General features: G+C 36.2%; 3 protein-coding genes across 3 annotated transcripts; 2 read left to right on the top strand and 1 right to left on the bottom strand.

Annotated features, from left to right (window-relative positions):
• Positions 1–14,769: 14,769 nt before the first annotated feature.
• On the top strand, positions 14,770–17,230 carry LOC126969377 (actin-5C). The gene is made up of 3 exons (XM_050814768.1): positions 14,770–14,935; positions 15,361–15,721; positions 16,113–17,230. The coding sequence occupies exons 2-3, from the start codon at positions 15,372–15,374 to the stop codon at positions 16,891–16,893; spliced, it is 1,131 nt and encodes a 376-aa protein (XP_050670725.1). The 5' UTR covers positions 14,770–14,935; positions 15,361–15,371; the 3' UTR covers positions 16,894–17,230.
• A 480-nt stretch (positions 17,231–17,710) lies between these two features.
• On the top strand, positions 17,711–20,367 carry LOC126969375 (putative nuclease HARBI1). Its single transcript, XM_050814766.1, has 2 exons — positions 17,711–18,337; positions 19,328–20,367. Exons 1-2 carry the CDS (start codon positions 17,930–17,932, stop codon positions 20,135–20,137), a joined length of 1,218 nt encoding a protein of 405 aa, XP_050670723.1. The 5' UTR covers positions 17,711–17,929; the 3' UTR covers positions 20,138–20,367.
• Positions 18,353–20,783, bottom strand: LOC126969382 (uncharacterized). Its single transcript, XM_050814774.1, has 2 exons — positions 20,160–20,783; positions 18,353–19,079 (listed from the first exon to the last, which is right to left on the bottom strand). Exons 1-2 carry the CDS (start codon positions 20,484–20,486, stop codon positions 18,471–18,473), a joined length of 936 nt encoding a protein of 311 aa, XP_050670731.1. The 5' UTR covers positions 20,487–20,783; the 3' UTR covers positions 18,353–18,470.

Raw genomic sequence — 20,783 nt, 5'->3', positions numbered from 1 at the left:
TAAAAACAGACACAGCATATATGTATACAAAATGAAATTGCCTGAAGATTTGAAAATACTGTCTAATAAAATGTTTATACCAAGACTCTTTAAATGGCTGCTTGAAAATATTTTTTATAGTATTAATGAATATTTAAATCGGTATTAGTTTTTACATGCTTTTCATATATTATGCTGTTGTAATATGTAAGGTCGGGATCTCATACCCTATCCCAAAGCAAAATAAATAATTTCATTTAATTTCAACGAGTCTGTAGGATGTCTGATTTTAACATCATGTTCTGTACGAAGATCAAATCACATCCTATAAAGAAGAAATTCTCCCCCTAAGAACCGCCCTTGACGGAGGAGTAATCGCGCGTTGACAATTAGAGAGGACAGGACCTTGATGACATCATAATAGGTCATGACCAGGCAGACGGGAGGCAGACACATAAAAAAAATACTATTTAACAGTACTGTTTGTAATCTGACGAATGTGCCAATTAAAATATGAAAGCTCCCGTCCCAGTTTATTGCAATAATGAGTTTTTATAATATGGTGTGGTGCGATACTGGAATTCGACGGCAGAATGGTCGTAGAGTAAGTCTTTGGAACTCTTCTAATAGATGCAGTAAAGACGCATATTAGAAAAGCCGAGCTCAGAATACTTTATTTCCTAAAGATAATACGAGTAGGCATCATTTGTACATGTCAAATGGTCGGTCTCAGGTGCAAGAGTATCTCCGTATAATTCAGAGAACTAAAATTTGACAATGCAAAATTATATTTTTCCTCCTGTTTATTATTAATATGTTTATGATACACATATACACCATGCAAACAGGCGTCGTCAACATTTAGCTAATACGTCTAATGGATGGCTAATCTGTCTGCGCGAGGCCAATACTCATTGTTTCATATTTATTACCTGGAAACAAGCCTCGCCTGTTATTACTGCTAGGCTTGGCTGCAGTTTATTTTATGATTCTATAAGTATCTTTAAAATTCCTATATATTGCGCTGGTTTTGGTTGCACATGGTACGTAGTCCTGTCTTTCCATTACATTCCCAGCGGCAATTAGCCTCTCATAATTCGGGTGCAAACAGTCCACCTCAAATTGAAACCCTATTTGAACTAATCAATGTTAAGGCAAAATGCTCGAAGATCGTTAGATTAGATAATTTGTGGAAGCAGGGTAATCGGAAAGCAGGATATTCTGTGGTCTCAAGTTTTCTCTTAAGTATGTATTAATATGAATTAGGCATTCATGAATGAAATATACTAAATATGATTAGGTTCTTCGTTACCTTTCGTTTTTGTACACTTTGCATCCGATAGATCAACCAATTTTACTTTTCATTCAACAGCCCGACTCTTCTAAATATTTCTTTTTACGACTTTTTCAAGAAATAATGAGGATAACTTACAATAACAATCTTTTTGAAGTTAATGCGCCCGAGCAAATTTGAATTTAACTGCTTATTCAGTTAAGTCCAGGAAAATGAAGCATTAATAATAAAGGTAGGTATGCAAAACGTTTCGATTTCCTTAAATTAAGATTTAATTACATTGTTATTAATATTATTCGCTAGATATACTTAATCTGTGGTTCCAGTAATAGGGATTGGTAATGTCATACATGCGTATAGTGTAATGTCAAATGAATTTTCCTCAACAAAATCAACGGAAGATGACAGTATTATATTTCATTACTTTGGGCTTGTATTCTAGCGGGATCATCTGGAATATAAAATGTACATGTTTAGAATGATGAATTTAGATTAAAAATAATAAATTCATAAATTATTTCATTCTTTTATATATTTTAATAATTTAAGTGATTATATATCTAATAATTGTTAATTGTATGTCCTATTTATAATCAAAATTGTATGCAAATTATTGTTAAGCTAAAAACTTACAATTATTTTGACAGTTGACAGATGGTCATAAATCTTATTATCTATAACCTAATTTTTAAAAAATACACTATTATTAAGGGTATGTTCCGATATGCACTGCGAGCACTGCACAGTGCTGCTATCACTGTAGAAAAATTCGATCCGTTATGGACTGCCAGAATACTGCCGCAGTACCCTAGGGAAATATATGACGTCATAAATCGCCGCCATATTCTATTGTGAGCAATGGTGTTTTCGAGGTAAGGTACTCACAGTACTTTGATCACGTAATCAGTCAAAATCACTCGAGTGCCTAACTTTTACGCCTAATATTTTAGTTTGACAGTACTCCAACAACAGTTATTTTCTTATAAAGTAAAAAACTTTTATACACTCATTTGAATGCTGCGTCAAAAAATGTGGCTGACGTATACAGGATTGCGTTCCGTTTTAAACAGTAACCAGTATAACTGGCTATAAAGGAACGGCTTAACAGTATGCTAAATTGACGCCACACTGTACAGTGGTCGCAGTGCATATCGGAACATACCGTAAAACATCAACCAAAGTTACATCTAACTACAAGAACTTTTATATTCTGTTACTTGCTGCTCCTTCATAGGCGAGTTCGACTCGAACTTGGCCGCTTTTATATCTGTTATAGTTTAAATATAACTCACGGAACGCAAGTCCGTTGGTCTGCTCCTTCTATTTCCGTCCCGTTGTAAACATTTTGGTGTGTTATTTATAGCGCGTACCTGACCTAGAGTATCGTTGTATATAATTAGTTCACGCAACACGCGGCCATCGCGTCTGCTGCAGCGTCTACAGAACTACGTCACGGGATCTGACCGGGATTGCTAAGAATGTGAACTTTGGCTTTAGTTTATCCTGCAATGTGTGTACATAATAACTTATAGTTTCTTTAAGTTATTTGATAGTTTTATGATTCTACGTGTGATACAAGTGGGAGTATCCTTTTCACCGTATGCCGGCTAGATTATGGGTACCACAACGACACCTATTTCTGCCGTGAATCAGTAATGTATATAAACATTACGGTGCGGGCAAATGAGACTTGACTCTTATGTCTCAAGGTGAGCGCAGTTGTAGTGCTGCTCAGAGTTTTTGGGTTTGCGAATAATCTTGAGCGGCACTGCATTGTAATGGGCAAGACGTATCAATTACCATCAGCTGAACGTCCCGCTCGTCTCGTCTCTTATTTAGAGGTTCTAAACTTTCGACGTTTTAACAGCTGTAGCTCTATGTAGACGTATAGGCGATCTTAGGGTTTAATGTTCAAAATTATGGAGCTAATTTTTGAGTAACGTCACTGAATCACTGCCACCGGCTTCGTAAACTTCGGCACTCTGCAAGAGAAAAGTGACGCAAGCAAACTTTCATAAGGACGCGTTCTCAAGACATAGAGGTATCGAATCGCACCACTACACTGACACCGCTCAAACACATACACGCACTTAAAGTTAATAGCGGGAATCAAATGAATTTGATACTTTAGCAAGTTTGAATTATGTTTTTTGTAATACCTATGTATTTTTGATAATTGGTTGATGTATTCGTTTAGTAGTTAAATATTAGAACTTTAGATGGAAATTTTGTCGCATAACGTCGTGTGCAGTAAACGCAGTTTTTTTAGATCCAAGATGGCCGCCGCGAGAAATTTTGATTTCAGCAATATGGGTATCGTATCCGAGGTTGCCTGTATTTTCTTACGCTCTATACAAAATTCAAGTATGTTTCATTCTTTTGTATAAAATACTTATTGCACAAGTTTTTACTTCATTATGCCGACAGTTGCCTGCTATGTTCGTGGCGGCTTCGTGGGGCGGGTCGTTACTTTCCCTAAGACATGTGCGAGGGAAAGGTCCTGTCTTCGGGGGTTTTTATTTTTATATTGGTAATAGGTAATAATTTTATGTTATTAGTTTCAATTTTTTATACCTTTGAGTATTTACAGTGTATATGGATTGGTGCATCTACTGCACTCGTTATTCTATGAGTATATTTTATGATTTATCACTTCTTTTTCTGTTTCTTAACTTACACAAGTAAGTCCAAAACGTTTAAGTAACCTTGGTGCAACACTATATTATATATTGTATACTACACACTATATATTGTATAAAATATAGTGAAAAATGCTGAACTTGTAACAATATAGATTTAATCATCTACTGCACTCGTTATTCTATGAGTATATTTTATGATTTATCACTTCTTTTTCTGTTTCTTAACTTACACAAGTAAGTCCAAAACGTTTAAGTAACCTTGGTGCAACACTATATTATATATTGTATACTACACACTATATATTGTATAAAATATAGTGAAAAATGCTGAACTTGTAACAATATAGATTTAAAAGATTGGCAATGAGTTTATTGCCACTTTTTCTCATAAAGCTGTGACAAAATCTTTGACATTCATTGTGTCATTTTGACCTGAGTGAATAAGTTAATTTTCTAACTTTCTTTCATTTTCTATCGGCCGTTTTCAATAACCTATCTAACCTTAGCTTAACTTATTAGAGGAAGACAAATCTATGCTTTTACGCTTACTTACATTTCAATAACCTATTGACAGATATCATTAGACTATAACTGTATTGGACATAACTATGGATAGATAAGATTATCACGGTGACAGCAATTTATCCGTAAGTTAAACTAAGGATAGATAGGTTATTGAAAACGGCCGTATATAGTCTACGTTATTACGGGACTTTCATATTAATTATGTAGTTTTAAATGCGTAGTCCAGAAGGGGTCTCAATGCGAAATCCGTGACCCAGTGTGTTTTGTCACTGTCTTCTTTACTGTGAAGAAAAGAGAGAGAAACACTTACTCACTTAAGTTAACCACGAGTTACGTATTAACATGCCTTATTAAATAGGGATCTTACGTTAACTCGATATCAGACAAATGCCGAGACGATACTTAAGCACTCATCCGGCTTCTGTAAAGACTGTTTTGTATTAAAATACACTGTAGTAGTTTCTATAACTGTTTATTTAATTGTCTATAGGTGTACTAAAAGTACACTTCATGATAACATGGTTAAGAATCAGATTTTTGACGATGCATAATTAGTATCGACTTGGCCACACCAGTTTATCCTATCATCTAAATTCTAAAGGCGAACTTATTTGGCCTAGGTAAACTAGTTTGTCCTAAAATCGGGTTTGACCGGTAACACATACAATTAACATTAGTAGGTATTTCTGATTTTTGTTTGGACTGTCTGTTTAGGCGTTTGGGTTATCTCTTTTGGCTTGACCTCTTTTGAGTGGACTAACAGATAGATTGTTTTATAGGGAGTTCCTTTGGCTACATTTATTATAGAAAATATACGATCGCGAAAAAAAAATATACCTAGGTACAACAACATGAACAGTGTTTCATAGTTTTGATGAACGCGGAAAATGCTTAAAAATTTTTTGTAGACACGGCTGTTCAACCGTCAGAATCACCTATATTTCAAGTTCCCCAAAGTAAAAGAAAACTCTAGAAATTACAATTTATAAAAGAAATCTTGGCGTGTGATTAATGTATCGCTAGAGGGAACAACCCTCCGGCTGAGAGGGAACTTGCCCCCTAATCGAGGGCTACAATCAATACGAAATATTCCACCAATCAGCTGAATCTCCGGTGGGCGCGAATAATCAATTTACGACCTTGTTGGGTGACGCTAGATAATATTCTGGGAGTTGCATGTATACTAAATAAAAATATAATTTAAAGGTATATAAAATTTAATTAAACTAAAACCATATAAAATTACAGCAAAAACACTATGAGTAGAAAATATTATACTTAAATATTTATTGGTGCCTAAAAGTAGAAATTAGTAGTAAGTAAAATAGAAAACGCCGGCATTTTTGGGGAGACCTTATCGGAACCTGGCGTCTTTTAGTATTAAAAAAAATTGTATGCTTAAAAATAACAATCACTATAAAAACAAACATACTTATAACTAATAAATAAGTACCTATTACTAGACATATGAATCAAATCAAATCAAAATCAGTTTACTCACTTAGGTCACGGAAATGACACTTATGAATGCCAGAAAAAATAAAATATTTTTCTTATTGAATCTACCGCTAATTCGTAAAGGGTTGAGCTAATGAGAAGAAGTAGCAATAAACTCACTGCGACTCTTTTATATCGAGATTTACATTTAATTACATCGATTTACAAATCATTTCAAATAGTCAATATCTTACACGAGTAAGTCAAAAAAGTAAATGTAAATTAATACAAATGTTATTGAGTACAGTAGCTGCATCATCCACATACACCATAAATAAATAAAGGTATGAATATCCTTATTGCAACAATTAAAAGGCTTCTATTATTTTATCATCAGGGAGGAGCAGTTCTATCGGAATTATAAAACCTTGCTCTAAAAAAAATGCCTCATGGATACTTCAGAAACTAGGCGAAATGACTGGTCACAAATGGATTCAAATACAAATGTGTGGATTGATGCATCTACTATACTCAATAACTCTTGTGTTTATAATTATTCATTTACTTTTTTTTGACTTACTTTTGTAAGCCTTTCAGTTTTTGACATTTGAGTATTTTTGTTGCGTCACTTTGCATATATATTGTAATTGAAATGATTTGTAAAGCAATTAAAATGTAAATCTTGACTTAAAAGAGTGGCAATGATTTTCTTGCTACTTCTTCTCATTAGCTCAACCATTTACGAAGTAGCGGTAAATTCAATAAGAAACAATATTTTTTTTTTTTTTGACATTCATTAGTGTCATTTCCGAGACCTACATGAATAGTGTTTTTGAATTTGAATTTGAATGAACATTGTCGAAGTATACCTACTTGTAGTACATGATTATAATAATAAAGCCTTTATCCTTCACAATCCTTAATTAAGTAAAACGTTTCCTTACCTAACTAATCTAATCTAAGCTATAATTAATTTCTATTTATTTTATTTTATTTTCTTACGTACGTAGGTATTTACACCGGTAATTGTCGGATGTCTTGACTTTCGGCATAGTCTCCCCCAAAATTTTCCATAGCACATGATTACAAAACGTTTAATACCGTTGCGGTACATCTAAAAAAATACTCCTTGTCCAAGAGTCTATTGTCAGGGTTCCATTCCCGATTTCAATCCCTCCGTCTATCTGCCAGCGGGCTTAATCGTTATAAGCTGCGATACTTACGAAGATGCGTTACATTATGTATGTTACAGATCAGTCAAATTCAATACCCACAAAATAAGTGCCCAGCGCTCCTAAAGAAGTAAGTATTCGAATTATATTTGAGACTAGCTGACCCGACAGACGTTGTTCTGTATATAATAAATATAATAATGTTTTTTTATGAATTTGTCAATAATATATCATAACATCAAAAATTTCTTCGTAAAATATGCACCCTGCTGTCGTAATGAAATTGTCTCACAGCAGAACTATCAAACCGTGCGTCATAAATTCTCTCATAGAAATTATGTATGGACACATCAAAGGAAAAACAAATTTGTTGTTTTTATTTAATTTAGCAGCATTTTCCTATTTATTCAACCTTAACTGGACTTTATTTAAACCTTCTCTGGACTTCCACAAATAATCCAAGACCAAAATTAGCCAAATCGGTCCAGCCGTTCTCGAGTTTTAGCGAGACTAACGAACAGCAATTCATTTTTATATATATAGATATAGATTATGTTTAATGTGAGAGCAACTGGCCGTAGGGGTAACGTTACTCGCCGGGCGGTGGCAATGTCAAGGGCGGACAACCCAAGCGCCAAACTCGATCGATATGGCGTCCCCTTGTTCACATTCTTTCATTACTAGACGTATTAACTCATTTCACATTGTTTAGCATAATGATAATAATATTCACACACAAATTATCTTGCCCCAACTTAAGCATATATAGCCTGTGTTATGGGTTACAAGACAATGATATATTTAATACAACATACTTACTTAAACATACATAAATACCTTTAAACATCCGTGACTCGGAAACAAACATCCATATTCATCATATAAATGCTTGCACCTACCGGGATTCGAACCCGGGACCTCTAGTGTAGTAGGTAGGATCGCTAACCACTCGGCTATACAGGTCGTCTAGCATAAAAACCGTTGGAATATACTAGTGCAGTGTTTTTCAATGAAATGAAATGATACCTTTATTGTACACCACAAAATAATTGAACATCGCGACTAAAAATAGCAATAGGCGGCCTTATCGCTTAAGAGCGATTTCTACCAGGCAACCTGTAAAGAAGTAGTTTCAGTTGAAAAGATAACAGAAGGTGGTGTTATCGATATGCATATAATTTAAATATACAAATACAGTAGGTAAATAATTCCAAGAAAAAAGCTAGTAATGAATTTGTCACGGTACTATATATACCAACTATGGAGCATTGTTTTGAAAGATTGGAGATTTTGAGCCTTTCTGATTTCAATCTTAGTTAATACGTGATTACAGGTTGAAAAATTCTGGTGGCCTTGTCAGTGAGATAAATAATAAATAAGGGAAGCTCTAAAGTTATTATCTTTTACCACTTCATACATGTATGTGTGTGAACTGACATACTATTCAATGGTAGACATTAAAACTAAAACGAGAAATAGACTTTCAGATGAATTAGACAACATTGTTGTTGTCAACATTTCAAAAAAAAAGAACACAGCTATTTGAGAAAAATTTGAAATTATACAAGCCCATACTTCTCCCTATACTAGCATATATAGACGACCTAACAAGCTGAGTGATCAATTTTGATTTATGACTGTGTGTGCTTGTACTTTGCTATTGTTATATTCAAAATACTAAGGAGCTAATTCCAAGCGTCGCTGACTGTTTAAGACTTGACAATCAAAATCGGTTATAGTAAGATAAATTCGCTTTCCTTTTCTATCATGCTGTATAACCGTTAAAGGTGTTCTTCTCTCTCGCACGCTTTGTTCGTAAAAACTGAGTGCATAATTTCCGACATGGCTCTACACGCCCCTGCTGGGAGTAAGTCAGCGGTCTAAAGAGGAGAATTGAACAGTCTCCAATATCATATAAGTAGTATAAATATATAATAAAGGTCCCAGAATTAACCCTTGCGGAACATCAGAAGAAACATCCACCAGGTCAAAACGATAACCAACCAAGACTACAGCTAGCGATCGATTATACAGGCAAGACTAAGTCCATCGAAGAAGTTCTATCTTTAAAAAAAAATGTGTTCCAAATTCAAGCAAGTTGCCAAAAGAATATCGCCATTGTTTTATAACACTGCCCACTAGATAGCCATATAAGTGTACCTACATTCTGTTTGGGCCGCAGCACAATACTAGATAGATACTCCTGTTTTGGCGTACAACTGCCATTGTTGTTTTTATGGTGCACCCTCACTCCTCAGAACAATAAAGACCTTTTTTGGTTGCACCAATAGTTGTACATGATTAAAAACCTGTTTAATATACTCCCGTTGCGGTGCATCTTAAAAAATACCCCTTGTCACAGCTTAAAAAAAATATTAATAGGTTTTATTTGACCTTTACGGCTGTATGGGAATCCTAAAATTATAGAATCTATGTTGATCGCACCTCATAACATAATATTATTGTACCTACACCTATTAAAGATAGATATCTTTCCCGCTACGCATTCTCTCTGAATGTGGTCCTTTAATGTATAAACGTAGCATCTCTTTGGGAAGTCCGATTCTTCAACCATTTGAGATACGTCAGCTCACTGCAAAAGACATGATAAGATTCATGAAAAGAATCAATGTTAGCATTGAGCTATAGTTAACAGTGGCTATCACAATAGATCACATTGGTCGCAGTGAAACAGGGCTGAACTGAACTGGATCAAAGCCACTTTAAAAACCATAACCATTATATCTAAATTAAAATAAAAACTTATCACTACACAGTCCACCCACGATATACATTAAAAACTAAAAATACAACAATAATAAATAAACTCCATTGACATTAGTTTAATAGGATATTATATCGATGCAGTTTATACCTACGTGATTATAATATCCTGTTAAATAATTCTAGTAAGTTTGTATTAAATTATTGATCTTAAACTCGATCATGGAATCGAGAGTCAATCTACGAGCGCAGAGCGTCCGACGCTTAACGATTGAGTGATGACTCACTCAAGCGAATCGAAAATATTTGTATTCTGTCGCCGAAATGTTCACAAACAATAGCGTCATTATTATTCAATGTCGCTCGTCTATGTTTCCTCCAATGAGTCACTCCTCACTGCTTCTGTCCAAGTGGCCAGAACATGCTGCTTAATCTAGCTTGAAATAAAAATATTCAATAATATCTCATGAAATGAATTAACGGATATTTTATCACAACATAGCTGCTCCACAGCCGAAGCACAGGATTCGGGCTAAATGAGTAACCACAGCTGCAGCGGGCGTCGCTTTCTGCCGGCAAGCTGTGTTAAATATAAATTTTCTAGTTATGCTGAAAATTACTGGGCTACTATAACTTATATATATATACTAGCTAACCAGACAGACGTTGTTCTGTAAATAATAAAAAAAAATACTGTTTTATAGGAATTCGCCAATAATATTTCAAACCATCAAGAATTATTTCTTAAAATATTCTCGCTGTTGTTATAATGAAATAGTTTCATAGCGGAACTGTCAAACCGTGTCATTAAATTCTCTCCATACAAATATGTCCATACAAAACAAATATTTAAAATAAAAATAATTTTGGGTCCCAAATCGAAATAAAAACTATCCTATCCTACTTTGACCAAACTGCACTCGATGAACTAATCCCCATTAAAATCGGTTCATTAGTTTAGGAGTCCATCGCGGACAAACAACGTGTCACGTAATTTATATATATTAAGATATTCAAAATATAGGTTTAGTAAATTATAATGTATTAAATTTAATATAAGTTTGAATTAACTATAATTATGATCCAATGTTCTGACTATTAATATTATTTTATGTTCATGTCCTTAATTTATATACGTTAGTAGTTTGAAGTAAGAAACCCTATTTAATTTTAATGTAGTATTTCCATGAACAGATTTAGCTAGTTCTATAGAATTCTTGTTGTATTTTACTTTACTGTATTTTACAATAATTACTTTTGTTAATTACATATAAGTGAAAACTGTATTGCTGTAAACTGGAAGTTTTCTGAATAAAATAAATACTGTATATATTATGTATTAGCCCTATATTTCGACGGGACACCGTGGTGGCGCAACCAGTAGCGCCACCATGGTGTCCATATGCTACCAAAGTAGGCACCAGAGTCATAACGCGTCCGAGCTGGTCGCAAATGCAATGCATACATACAGTTACTTCATGTACGAGTTGCTACCAGTATCACAGACTCCTCAAACGGCAATAATGCTGGAATGTGTTCATGTGGTTCATTATAACCATGCGCCCCTCCCCTCACCTCCACTGACCCCTCTGTAGTACAACTGGATATCGTGTCATCGGAAATAAATGTTGACTCAGCCGGTAACTGGTGTGTATTACACATGATTTGACTGGTGAGTCACATTGCTTCACTTTAATTGGTAATGATTTAGTAAAAGCATAATACGAATTCCAACTACACGTAGAAAAAACATAAGGTAGGTACGTTAACAGTTTGCATAAATTATTAGAAACTAGTCGATTGGTTTTGTATTTCAAATATCTAAAAAGTAGGTACTTAAAATGATTAGATAACAAAAAAAACACCAGCACTTTGTACGAATAAAAGCACAAATAAAAATAATATTATTCACTTTAATTAAAAGAATGTGAAATTTCATGATTACTTTGACTTTTTAGAGAAAATTTTTACCGTCATGCGTTCGTTAATTTCTAACCAAGTCATGAATAATAACAAGCGAAGATAACTGAGCTGATAGCTTTTTACTTTAATATAGCTGTATATCTGCAACAAAAAATTTGTACCTACATTACTTTTTATTGAAGTCAAAACTTTTCAAAGTTGTACACTTTATTTCGTGGGGAGATTGAGTCGTTATGTTCTGCTGTGTAACATCGTCGCATTTCGTTATATTAACCTCACCATCCTTCAGTTTTTTCTTCTGTAGTGTCACGTGTAGTTCAACTTTTTTTGTATTAGTTTATCTAAATAAAGAAAAAAAAAAATTATGTTAGTACCTAGTACGGTTGCCAATACTACTAAATAATATAGTATCCTACTCTTTAAGGTGTCAACTTACAAGTATTCTATAAATAAAATATACCTAGTAGGCGAAACTAATATATTTTATCACCATACAAAGCGCATGTTTTCTGTGAAGAACAAAGTATAAACAACCACAGACTAGTAAAAAAAGAAGGACTCCGCGCCGTGATATTAGCAAGTGAAGCACCTTCATGCTAGTGTGTATGCGGTTACGGGGTATACCAGTTATACAATTTTTTCTCCATTAAATAATCATATATCCACAAATACTTTTACAGTATTGTTTTTACACTTTTTCACAACGCACGACGGCATTTTAAAAATATTTTATTATGAAGCAAACTGATCTGTCACAGACGATGTCAAATCTCATAATGGCGGCCGATCCGCTTGTATTAGTGTAAGGGCTATGTATTAACACGTTTACCGGCTTGTTTTGGTACCTCACTGCTATGTAAGGTGACACGGAGTCCTTCTTTTTTTACTCGTCCGTGAATACAACTAATAAGACACAGCCAGTACCGAAAGCAGAGTTAATGGTGTTCTGTAACTTAAAATAAGATAGTAGATAATTATAGCAACAGATGGCTCCATAAAAATAAAAACCTACCAATAAAAGCTCAAAGCAGAAAAATAATATATTATTTTATAGGAATGATTAATTTTTTGTTATTTATTCCCTGTCTACTATATTTTTTGGGTAGTTACTGAATCCAGTAATACTATATTCGGTCTAAAATAAAGTTGGCAGCTCTAGTACGTAGATATGTTTTGTTTGTAATGGATAATCTTAAAAAAACAGCCAAGTGTGAATCGGAAACACACAGAGCGGTTCTAAACCGTTACCGTTAGTTACGATAATTTTTTTAACATCACATTAATCAGTTAATCACGCGGTATCGGTCTGTCAGGTCGTCTATCCGCTAGTATATTATAATTCTATGGTAATAATAATTACTGTCCGCTGACAGATGGATGAACTGACGAACAACGAAGTTTTTTTTTATGAAATACGGGACGAGACGAGCAGGAGGATCAGCTGATGGTAATTGATACGCCCTGACCATTACAACGTAGTGCCGCTCCGGATTCTTGAAAAGCCCAAAAATTCTGAGCGGCACTACAATTGCGCTCGTCACCTTGAGACATAAGATGTTAAGTGTCAGTTTGCCCAGTAATTTCACTAGCTATGGCGCCCTGACCGAAACACAGAAATGCTTACACATTACTGCTTCACAGCAGAAATAGGCTGTTGTGGTACCCATAATCTAGCCGGTTATAGTCGGTTCCCGTTAGTTACCGTCTACCTGATAAATTAACATACAAACCTATAGATAATATGCCTGATAAAACTAGACTGTACTCGTAGTAGGTACCTATAACCACCACTAAAAGTCGTTCCCTTTTCTCATAAAGGTAATAAGTAGGTAGCTGGCAGATACCTAATTTAGGTAAAGATAGTACCAACTATATTTTCTACTTTATTTATACTATATTTTCATGAATGTCTGCTCAAGTTTATTATAAGTTATAGGTACCTAAGTAGTTTGATTATACTTGACTTGATTTTTAATTTCTGCAGATTGGATAATGTAAGTACCTACATAAGTTAGCAATTCCCATAAATTGACTCATTGTTTTTGAATTCGAAGGATTTCATTGCATTCGTAAAGATAGGCCATTGGGTCACAATGATATTATTATATTAAGTTCTCCTAACTTTCAAATATTAATGTTCGGTCAATGATCATTGAAACATAATCACAAATAGGTAGGTACATTCAAATTGATCCAATCATCAATTTGAACGACGTGTAAGTATTTTTAATAAAGTACCTACCTAATAACGATTGCTATTGAGCCTTTTAGTCATAAATGGTAAAAGCGTTTGTTTGGAAGTGCAGAGCTGGTACTGACTGATTACATATAGAATACCTACCTACATCAAAAACTTCTCAGAAAAAAAAAGTAATTCTTATTTTGATTTGAAGCATATTATTCATTTGACAAATGTCACAACTGGATTGATAGGTTTAAAATATTTGGAAAATTAGAGCAATTTTTTGCGTTAGTATAAATGTATTCACATTTTTTGTCCAAACTATAATTATTCTGAAACAAGATTCTATAACAGGTGACAGTCGCGGCTTTGTTAGCAGCAGCTGTAAGTAGTTAAAAAGGCTATTCTCAGCCTGAGTTCTTGTAAAAGCAAATTTAAATCGATTAAAACAAGAAAATTACCGTAAGTTATAAACATACCGACTAGAAATACTTAGTACCTATTCATCAATAATGTTATGGGTTGATGAAAATAATCAATGCATAATACCTATATGGGCACTGGGCAGAAATGTCGCTTTTTATTTCTGTAGGCCTTTTAAATATATTGGATTGTTGCCAATACAATATTTTGACTACCTACTCTCAGACTACTATAGTTATTATAGACGATGCAACACAATGCGTCTGTCTGGTATTTTTTATCTACGATTCAACCGGGTCGATTCTGTCTGTACTTCGTACAGTTTTTATGAATCGAACTTCGAAGAGCGCGCTATCAACAGCAGGCTGCGGCAGCGGGGGGAGGGAATGCGCAGGCTCCCTGCAGCGCAATACCATATATGGTCACGAAAACTCAGAATGTCTCTGATTGGTGGAGAGGTCTCCGCGGGCACCGGTCCGCGGGTAGAGGGGGCCCGATAAGCTGCCTCATTTATATACTCCGCGTGCCACGCTCGCCAACATTCCACTCTGGTGTGCTCGAGTTGTAGTGTTGTGCAGCAATATTGAGGCTGTGCTATAGAAATAGTAATTTATTACTTAGGACTTAATAAAAAGTAAGTTTACGTGATACGTGCGAGTGATTAGTGCTGTGATTAGGTTTAAGTTTTAATAGTGTATGTGTTGCACAGACTAGGGGCAAGCGTAACTCTAAATTTCGCGGGGGACCCTGGGAATGCCGGTTGTGGTAGGGCGTGGTCAATTTATCTCTCAACTAGACACAGTGAACACGTTATTGGAAAGTTGAATATCGTGTGAATCTCAAGTTAGCGCGGCCCCTTCTCTGCGACATCTTGCGACGCCACGTAGCGTCGGCGTAGAGAGCTCGTTACTTAAAACCATATAAGGACTTAGCGTTTTCCATCGCCCACTCTGTTAATGTAGGCGTCAGTTCGAACCGACACCTATTTACTTGAGAAGTTAGTTTAGACTTCAGGTGATAAAGTATGCAAATTTTTAATACATAATTTTAATTTTTCAGAATAATTCACAATGTGTGACGAAGAAGTAGCCGCGTTGGTAGTAGACAATGGGTCTGGTATGTGCAAGGCTGGGTTCGCCGGCGACGACGCGCCCCGCGCCGTGTTCCCCTCCATCGTGGGCAGGCCGCGCCACCAGGGCGTCATGGTCGGCATGGGACAGAAGGACTCTTACGTAGGAGACGAGGCCCAGAGCAAGAGAGGCATCCTCACGCTCAAATACCCCATCGAGCACGGCATCGTCACCAACTGGGATGACATGGAGAAGATCTGGCACCACACCTTCTACAACGAGCTGCGAGTGGCGCCCGAGGAGCACCCCGTGCTGCTCACCGAGGCTCCCCTCAACCCCAAAGCCAACAGGTGAGTCGAGACAACTAAGGTTGAAAACATTTTCTCCCAATAATATTCTAACTACTTATTATCTCTGATTATCATAGAATCAACGAAAAAAATAATTTTCATACAGCATTATTGCCACATAATAAAATATTTTAAAGAATGCTTCATAGATATTATTCCAATTTAAATTAAGAATTACAATTAAAGCTAGCACGTGTTCCGTCTCGCCTCGTAATTTTTACAGAAACTATTATGCACTTTGAAGAAATAAACCGCTTTTTGAAGAAATTAGAAAATTAGCAAAAAAATAAAACTTTTGTAGGCAATAACTATTAGTTCGAATATTATATTAAAATGTAATGGGGTAGGTAAACATTGCAGCCGCACTGACTGGTTCTTCTCCTTGTTTCAGAGAGAAGATGACACAAATCATGTTTGAGACGTTCAACACCCCCGCCATGTACGTGGCCATCCAGGCTGTCCTGTCGCTGTACGCGTCCGGAAGAACCACCGGTATCGTGCTGGACTCCGGCGACGGCGTCTCCCACACCGTGCCCATCTACGAGGGATACGCTCTCCCGCACGCCATCCTGCGTCTGGACTTGGCCGGTCGCGACCTCACAGACTACCTCATGAAGATCCTCACCGAGCGCGGCTACTCCTTCACCACCACGGCCGAGAGAGAAATCGTACGCGACATTAAGGAGAAGCTCTGCTACGTCGCCCTGGACTTCGAGCAGGAGATGGCCACCGCCGCCTCCAGCAGCTCGCTAGAGAAGTCCTACGAGCTTCCCGACGGTCAAGTCATCACCATCGGAAACGAGAGATTCCGTTGCCCAGAGGCTCTCTTCCAACCTTCATTCTTGGGTATGGAAGCTTGCGGTATCCACGAAACCACATACAATTCCATCATGAAGTGTGATGTCGACATCCGTAAGGACCTGTACGCCAACACGGTATTGTCTGGAGGTACCACCATGTACCCAGGTATCGCTGACCGCATGCAAAAGGAGATCACGGCGCTGGCGCCATCCACAATGAAGATCAAGATCATCGCTCCACCAGAGAGGAAGTACTCCGTATGGATCGGAGGCTCTATCCTCGCATCTCTCTCTACCTTCCAACAGATGTGGATCTCGAAACAGGAATACGACGAATCTGGCCCCTCCATTGTACACAGGAAGTGTTTCTAAGCGTGCAAATTTTGCGAAGAGTTGCCACAGGCAGCAGCTCACGGCTTTGTCGGCCCCGCGGTCGGCTGCTCAACTCAGGCTTGTAATCTCCGTTAATTTAATTTTACGTTAAGATATTATTATGTAATGAATCGTAATTGCGACGACGGAACGAAGCGTGGAGCCGCGGGCGCGCCTCGACCGTCGGCCACGGTACTGCACTCGCCAAAGGATCTTTTGTAATCTCATGAATGATGATTGTATGTGCTGAAACGAATAAGACTACTTTCTTACTACTTAGGTCATTTATAAATTATAAACAATGAAAATGCATGAAAAAAATTCGTAAAATTTAAAATGTCTTTTACTTACCTACCTAATGCTTGCTTGTTTTTTTGTGTTTGTACATTGTCAAGTTTCTTACGCAAGGTCATTGATCGATGGTGACCGAAGCGACCAGATTTAAACATAACTATTAGGGTATTGGTACATTCTTTGGAGTGATAGCACGTATTGCAGATTTTCAACAGGTCTTATTTATCGATATATGTAGTTAAGTTACTTTACAGGAAAGTGATAGTTATTTGAATCAAATATATGCGGGCCTACTTATAGCAATAGTATCTTTACAATTCGGATACTTGATCAATTACTATAGGTAGGTACCTACCTGATTATGTTTGCTAAAAACTACATTCTCGCAGCATGTACCACGACCTCATGTGCAGTTTAGAAGTTCATGCACAAACAATGCACATCTTAAAATCATACAAGTGCCGAACCGTTGTTCGTGCAACTTTGTGCTCTGCTTCGTACCCCCATCCACTCCCTGTTTACCTTTATGGTGCTCCCACATTGCCGTTATAAAATGTTTGTAAACATTTTATAACACCAAAACATTTACTAACAAATGTTAACAATTGTTGCACTTTGTTAGAAACTGTTACATGTTATAAGTGCTCCTACATTGATGGAAAATGTTTAAACATTTTATAACATCTAGTATTGGCTCGCAGTTTGGTTTCGCCTTCTGAGGGCTGAGGACGTCTACACGAAAATGGAAGAAGATTTGCTCATTGGAATAGCTTTTATTTTTTGTTTAAAAAAGAAGAAAAAGCGCTCTTATTGGATGCGCCAAACGCTAAAAGCTAGAGGAAAATATAGTGCCACAGACTATCTCAAGGATTTAGGTATTGATGGTTGCTTAAAAGATTTTATAAGAATGAACAGTTCCGAATTTGAATATCTACAAAATTTAATTGGGGCAAAAATAGGCAAACGAGACACTACATTTAGAAAATCTGTAAGTGTGACGGAAAGACTTGCGGTAACGTTAAGATTTTTGGCAACTGGTAGCAGTTATAAAAGTCTTGGAAATGTGTTCAAGTTGTCAGACCAAGTGATATCTATTATCGTACCAGAAGTGTGCGAGGCTCTCAATGAGGTTTTAAAGGAATACATACAGGTAAGTCAAACAACATTTTTAATTATTTTTTTATTTACTTTTAATATGATCTAATCTAATCATACTTTAGGTAGGTACCTATCTTACCTTACTAATAATTTTTTTAATACTTAACAAACCAAACATGTATTTTTTAATTTTTGATTGATTCCAACAAATCGTTTAATGATTGGGTCGAATCTTGGCTTGATTCCGATAAATTAGACGGACTCTGTGTTCTTGCGCTGGTACGAGTATGTGTCCTGGAGTTATCCGAAGAACTGGTTTCAAATGAAGCCGAGGGACTCGGTGCGGTGTAGTATCCTCTCGAGCTACAGTCAGCATTATTTTCCGAAAAAGTGGATAGATTTGGTTCAGAGTTGTATCCCCAGGAACTACTAGCGGTTGGGTCTGTAAAGGTTGTTGGAAAATCATATTGTCCCATTGTCGCATTGTACAAAATATTGTTAATGTGATGTTGAGCAGTATTCTTAGCATGACTGTTTTTTATTTGTTTCAGTTTCATCGAGACATACTCTCCAAATGCGTCATTTTCATCCCTGCTTTTTCTAGATTCGTACATTCTTTGTAAAATATTTACAGCTTCTTGTTGTGTTGGATCTTGTTCTACTTCAGGCCGTCTTCTTTTCCGAAATGGTTTTGGGGTGGCGAAAGGCGTGCCCGTAGTTTCATCAGTGACAGTATTTCCTGTTTCGTTCAAACTGAGAGTGTTTTCTGAAGCAATTCTGTTTTCTTCGTTACCCTGAAAGAATAGAACTAAACGATAATTTCAAGTTATAGGCGCGTCAAATTAGCTAAAATTGTAAAAAAATCTATAACCGCGATTTTCTTTTTCTATTACTTAACAACCCTTAACTGAAATCATATTTTTTTATAGTGTATTCTATTAATATTTCATACTTAATAAAAATATCCAATAAAATTTGTTAGAATAACGAGTTATAAATTTATTTTTCGCGCCTATTTCTTAATCTTCTATTTTTGTTCCAGATACCAACAACACCTCAAGAGTGGCTACACGTGGCAAATTCATTTGAAGAAAAATGGAATTTCCCAAATTGCTTAGGAAGTATCGATGGAAAGCACGTAGCCATACAAAAGCCAATTGATAGCGGCAGTGAATATTACAACTATAAAGGATTTTACAGCGTTGTACTTTTAGCGATAGTGGACGCAGAATACAACTTTCTGTACGTGAATATTGGCTGCCAAGGACGCATAAGTGATGGCGGAGTTTTCGCAAACACAAAATTTCGAAATAAAATTAACGACAATAGTTTAAAAATACCCAGTGACAGCTCACTACCAGGCAGAAACAAACCTCTTCCTTATGTGTTCGTAACAGATGATGCGTTCCCTTTACAAAAACACTTATTAAAACCTTTTCCAGGACCACAGGATAGCAATTCTAAGGAAAGAATCTTCAGTTATAGACTGAGTCGTGCGAGGAGAACAGTAGAGAACGCATTTGGGATTTTGTCAGCCAGATTTAGAGTTTTACGAACTACAATATTATTAGATCCAGAAAAAACTACTACTTTAATTATGACATGCGTGCTACTGCATAATTTTATAAGAAAAACTGAATCGAGCATGATTTACGCTCCATCTCAATACTATGATGGAGATGACATAGTAACTGGTACACGTATCGATGGACAATGGAGATTAGAACAGCAGCAATTAACACCACTTGAAGCATGTGAATCCCTGACAGATGATGGGAAAGAAATAAGAAAAGAATTCGCAGAATATTTTTCAAATGAAGGGTTTTTGGACTGGGCATCTAAATATTATTAAAAGACGTTAAAATAAAACTCACCTGCAACCCTCCATCGACAGTTAAACTTGGAATATTTTTGCCTTTAAGGAACATGAGTTTTTTAAATGCAAACCATTTACTTGACTCATTAGCTCCTGCACCAGATTTATTAGATTTACATTCTCGGTTAAATTGACCTACGAGTGATCGAATCTTTTTTTCAATTACTTTTTTATCCATATTAAATTCACTGGCAATTTCCATCCAAGCATCGTGTTTTTTATTTCGGTCTTTGTAGCTCTCTGACATCGTGTTCCATAGTACTTCTCTTGCTTGAAACATTTCAATCAGTTTGTAAACATCATCGTTATTCCAATTACCGGACATATTTTATTGCTTGGCGCACGCGCAACCACTAATACACACGCACAGCGATGCACGCTGACACAAAGGAACTGACAAGCGAGACACCACGCGCAGCGACCTGCGTACTCTAACCCCCACCGCACCGCACCGCCTATCCCGCCATCACCCTTATAAAATGTTTACAAACAAAAGATAACACATTTTACTAACATTACTAAACATTTTCTAACATGAAAATTTATTTGTGATTAAATGTTTGCTAACAAATGTTTACTAACGTTATTAAACATTTTCTAACGGCAATGTGGGAGCACCATT

This window comes from Leptidea sinapis, chromosome 18 (assembly GCF_905404315.1).
Source record: "Leptidea sinapis chromosome 18, ilLepSina1.1, whole genome shotgun sequence".
NCBI classification, from domain to species: Eukaryota; Metazoa; Arthropoda; class Insecta; order Lepidoptera; family Pieridae; genus Leptidea; species Leptidea sinapis.
Note: the sequence above shows the minus strand (reverse complement) of the source record. Positions and strands in the feature narration are given on the sequence as shown.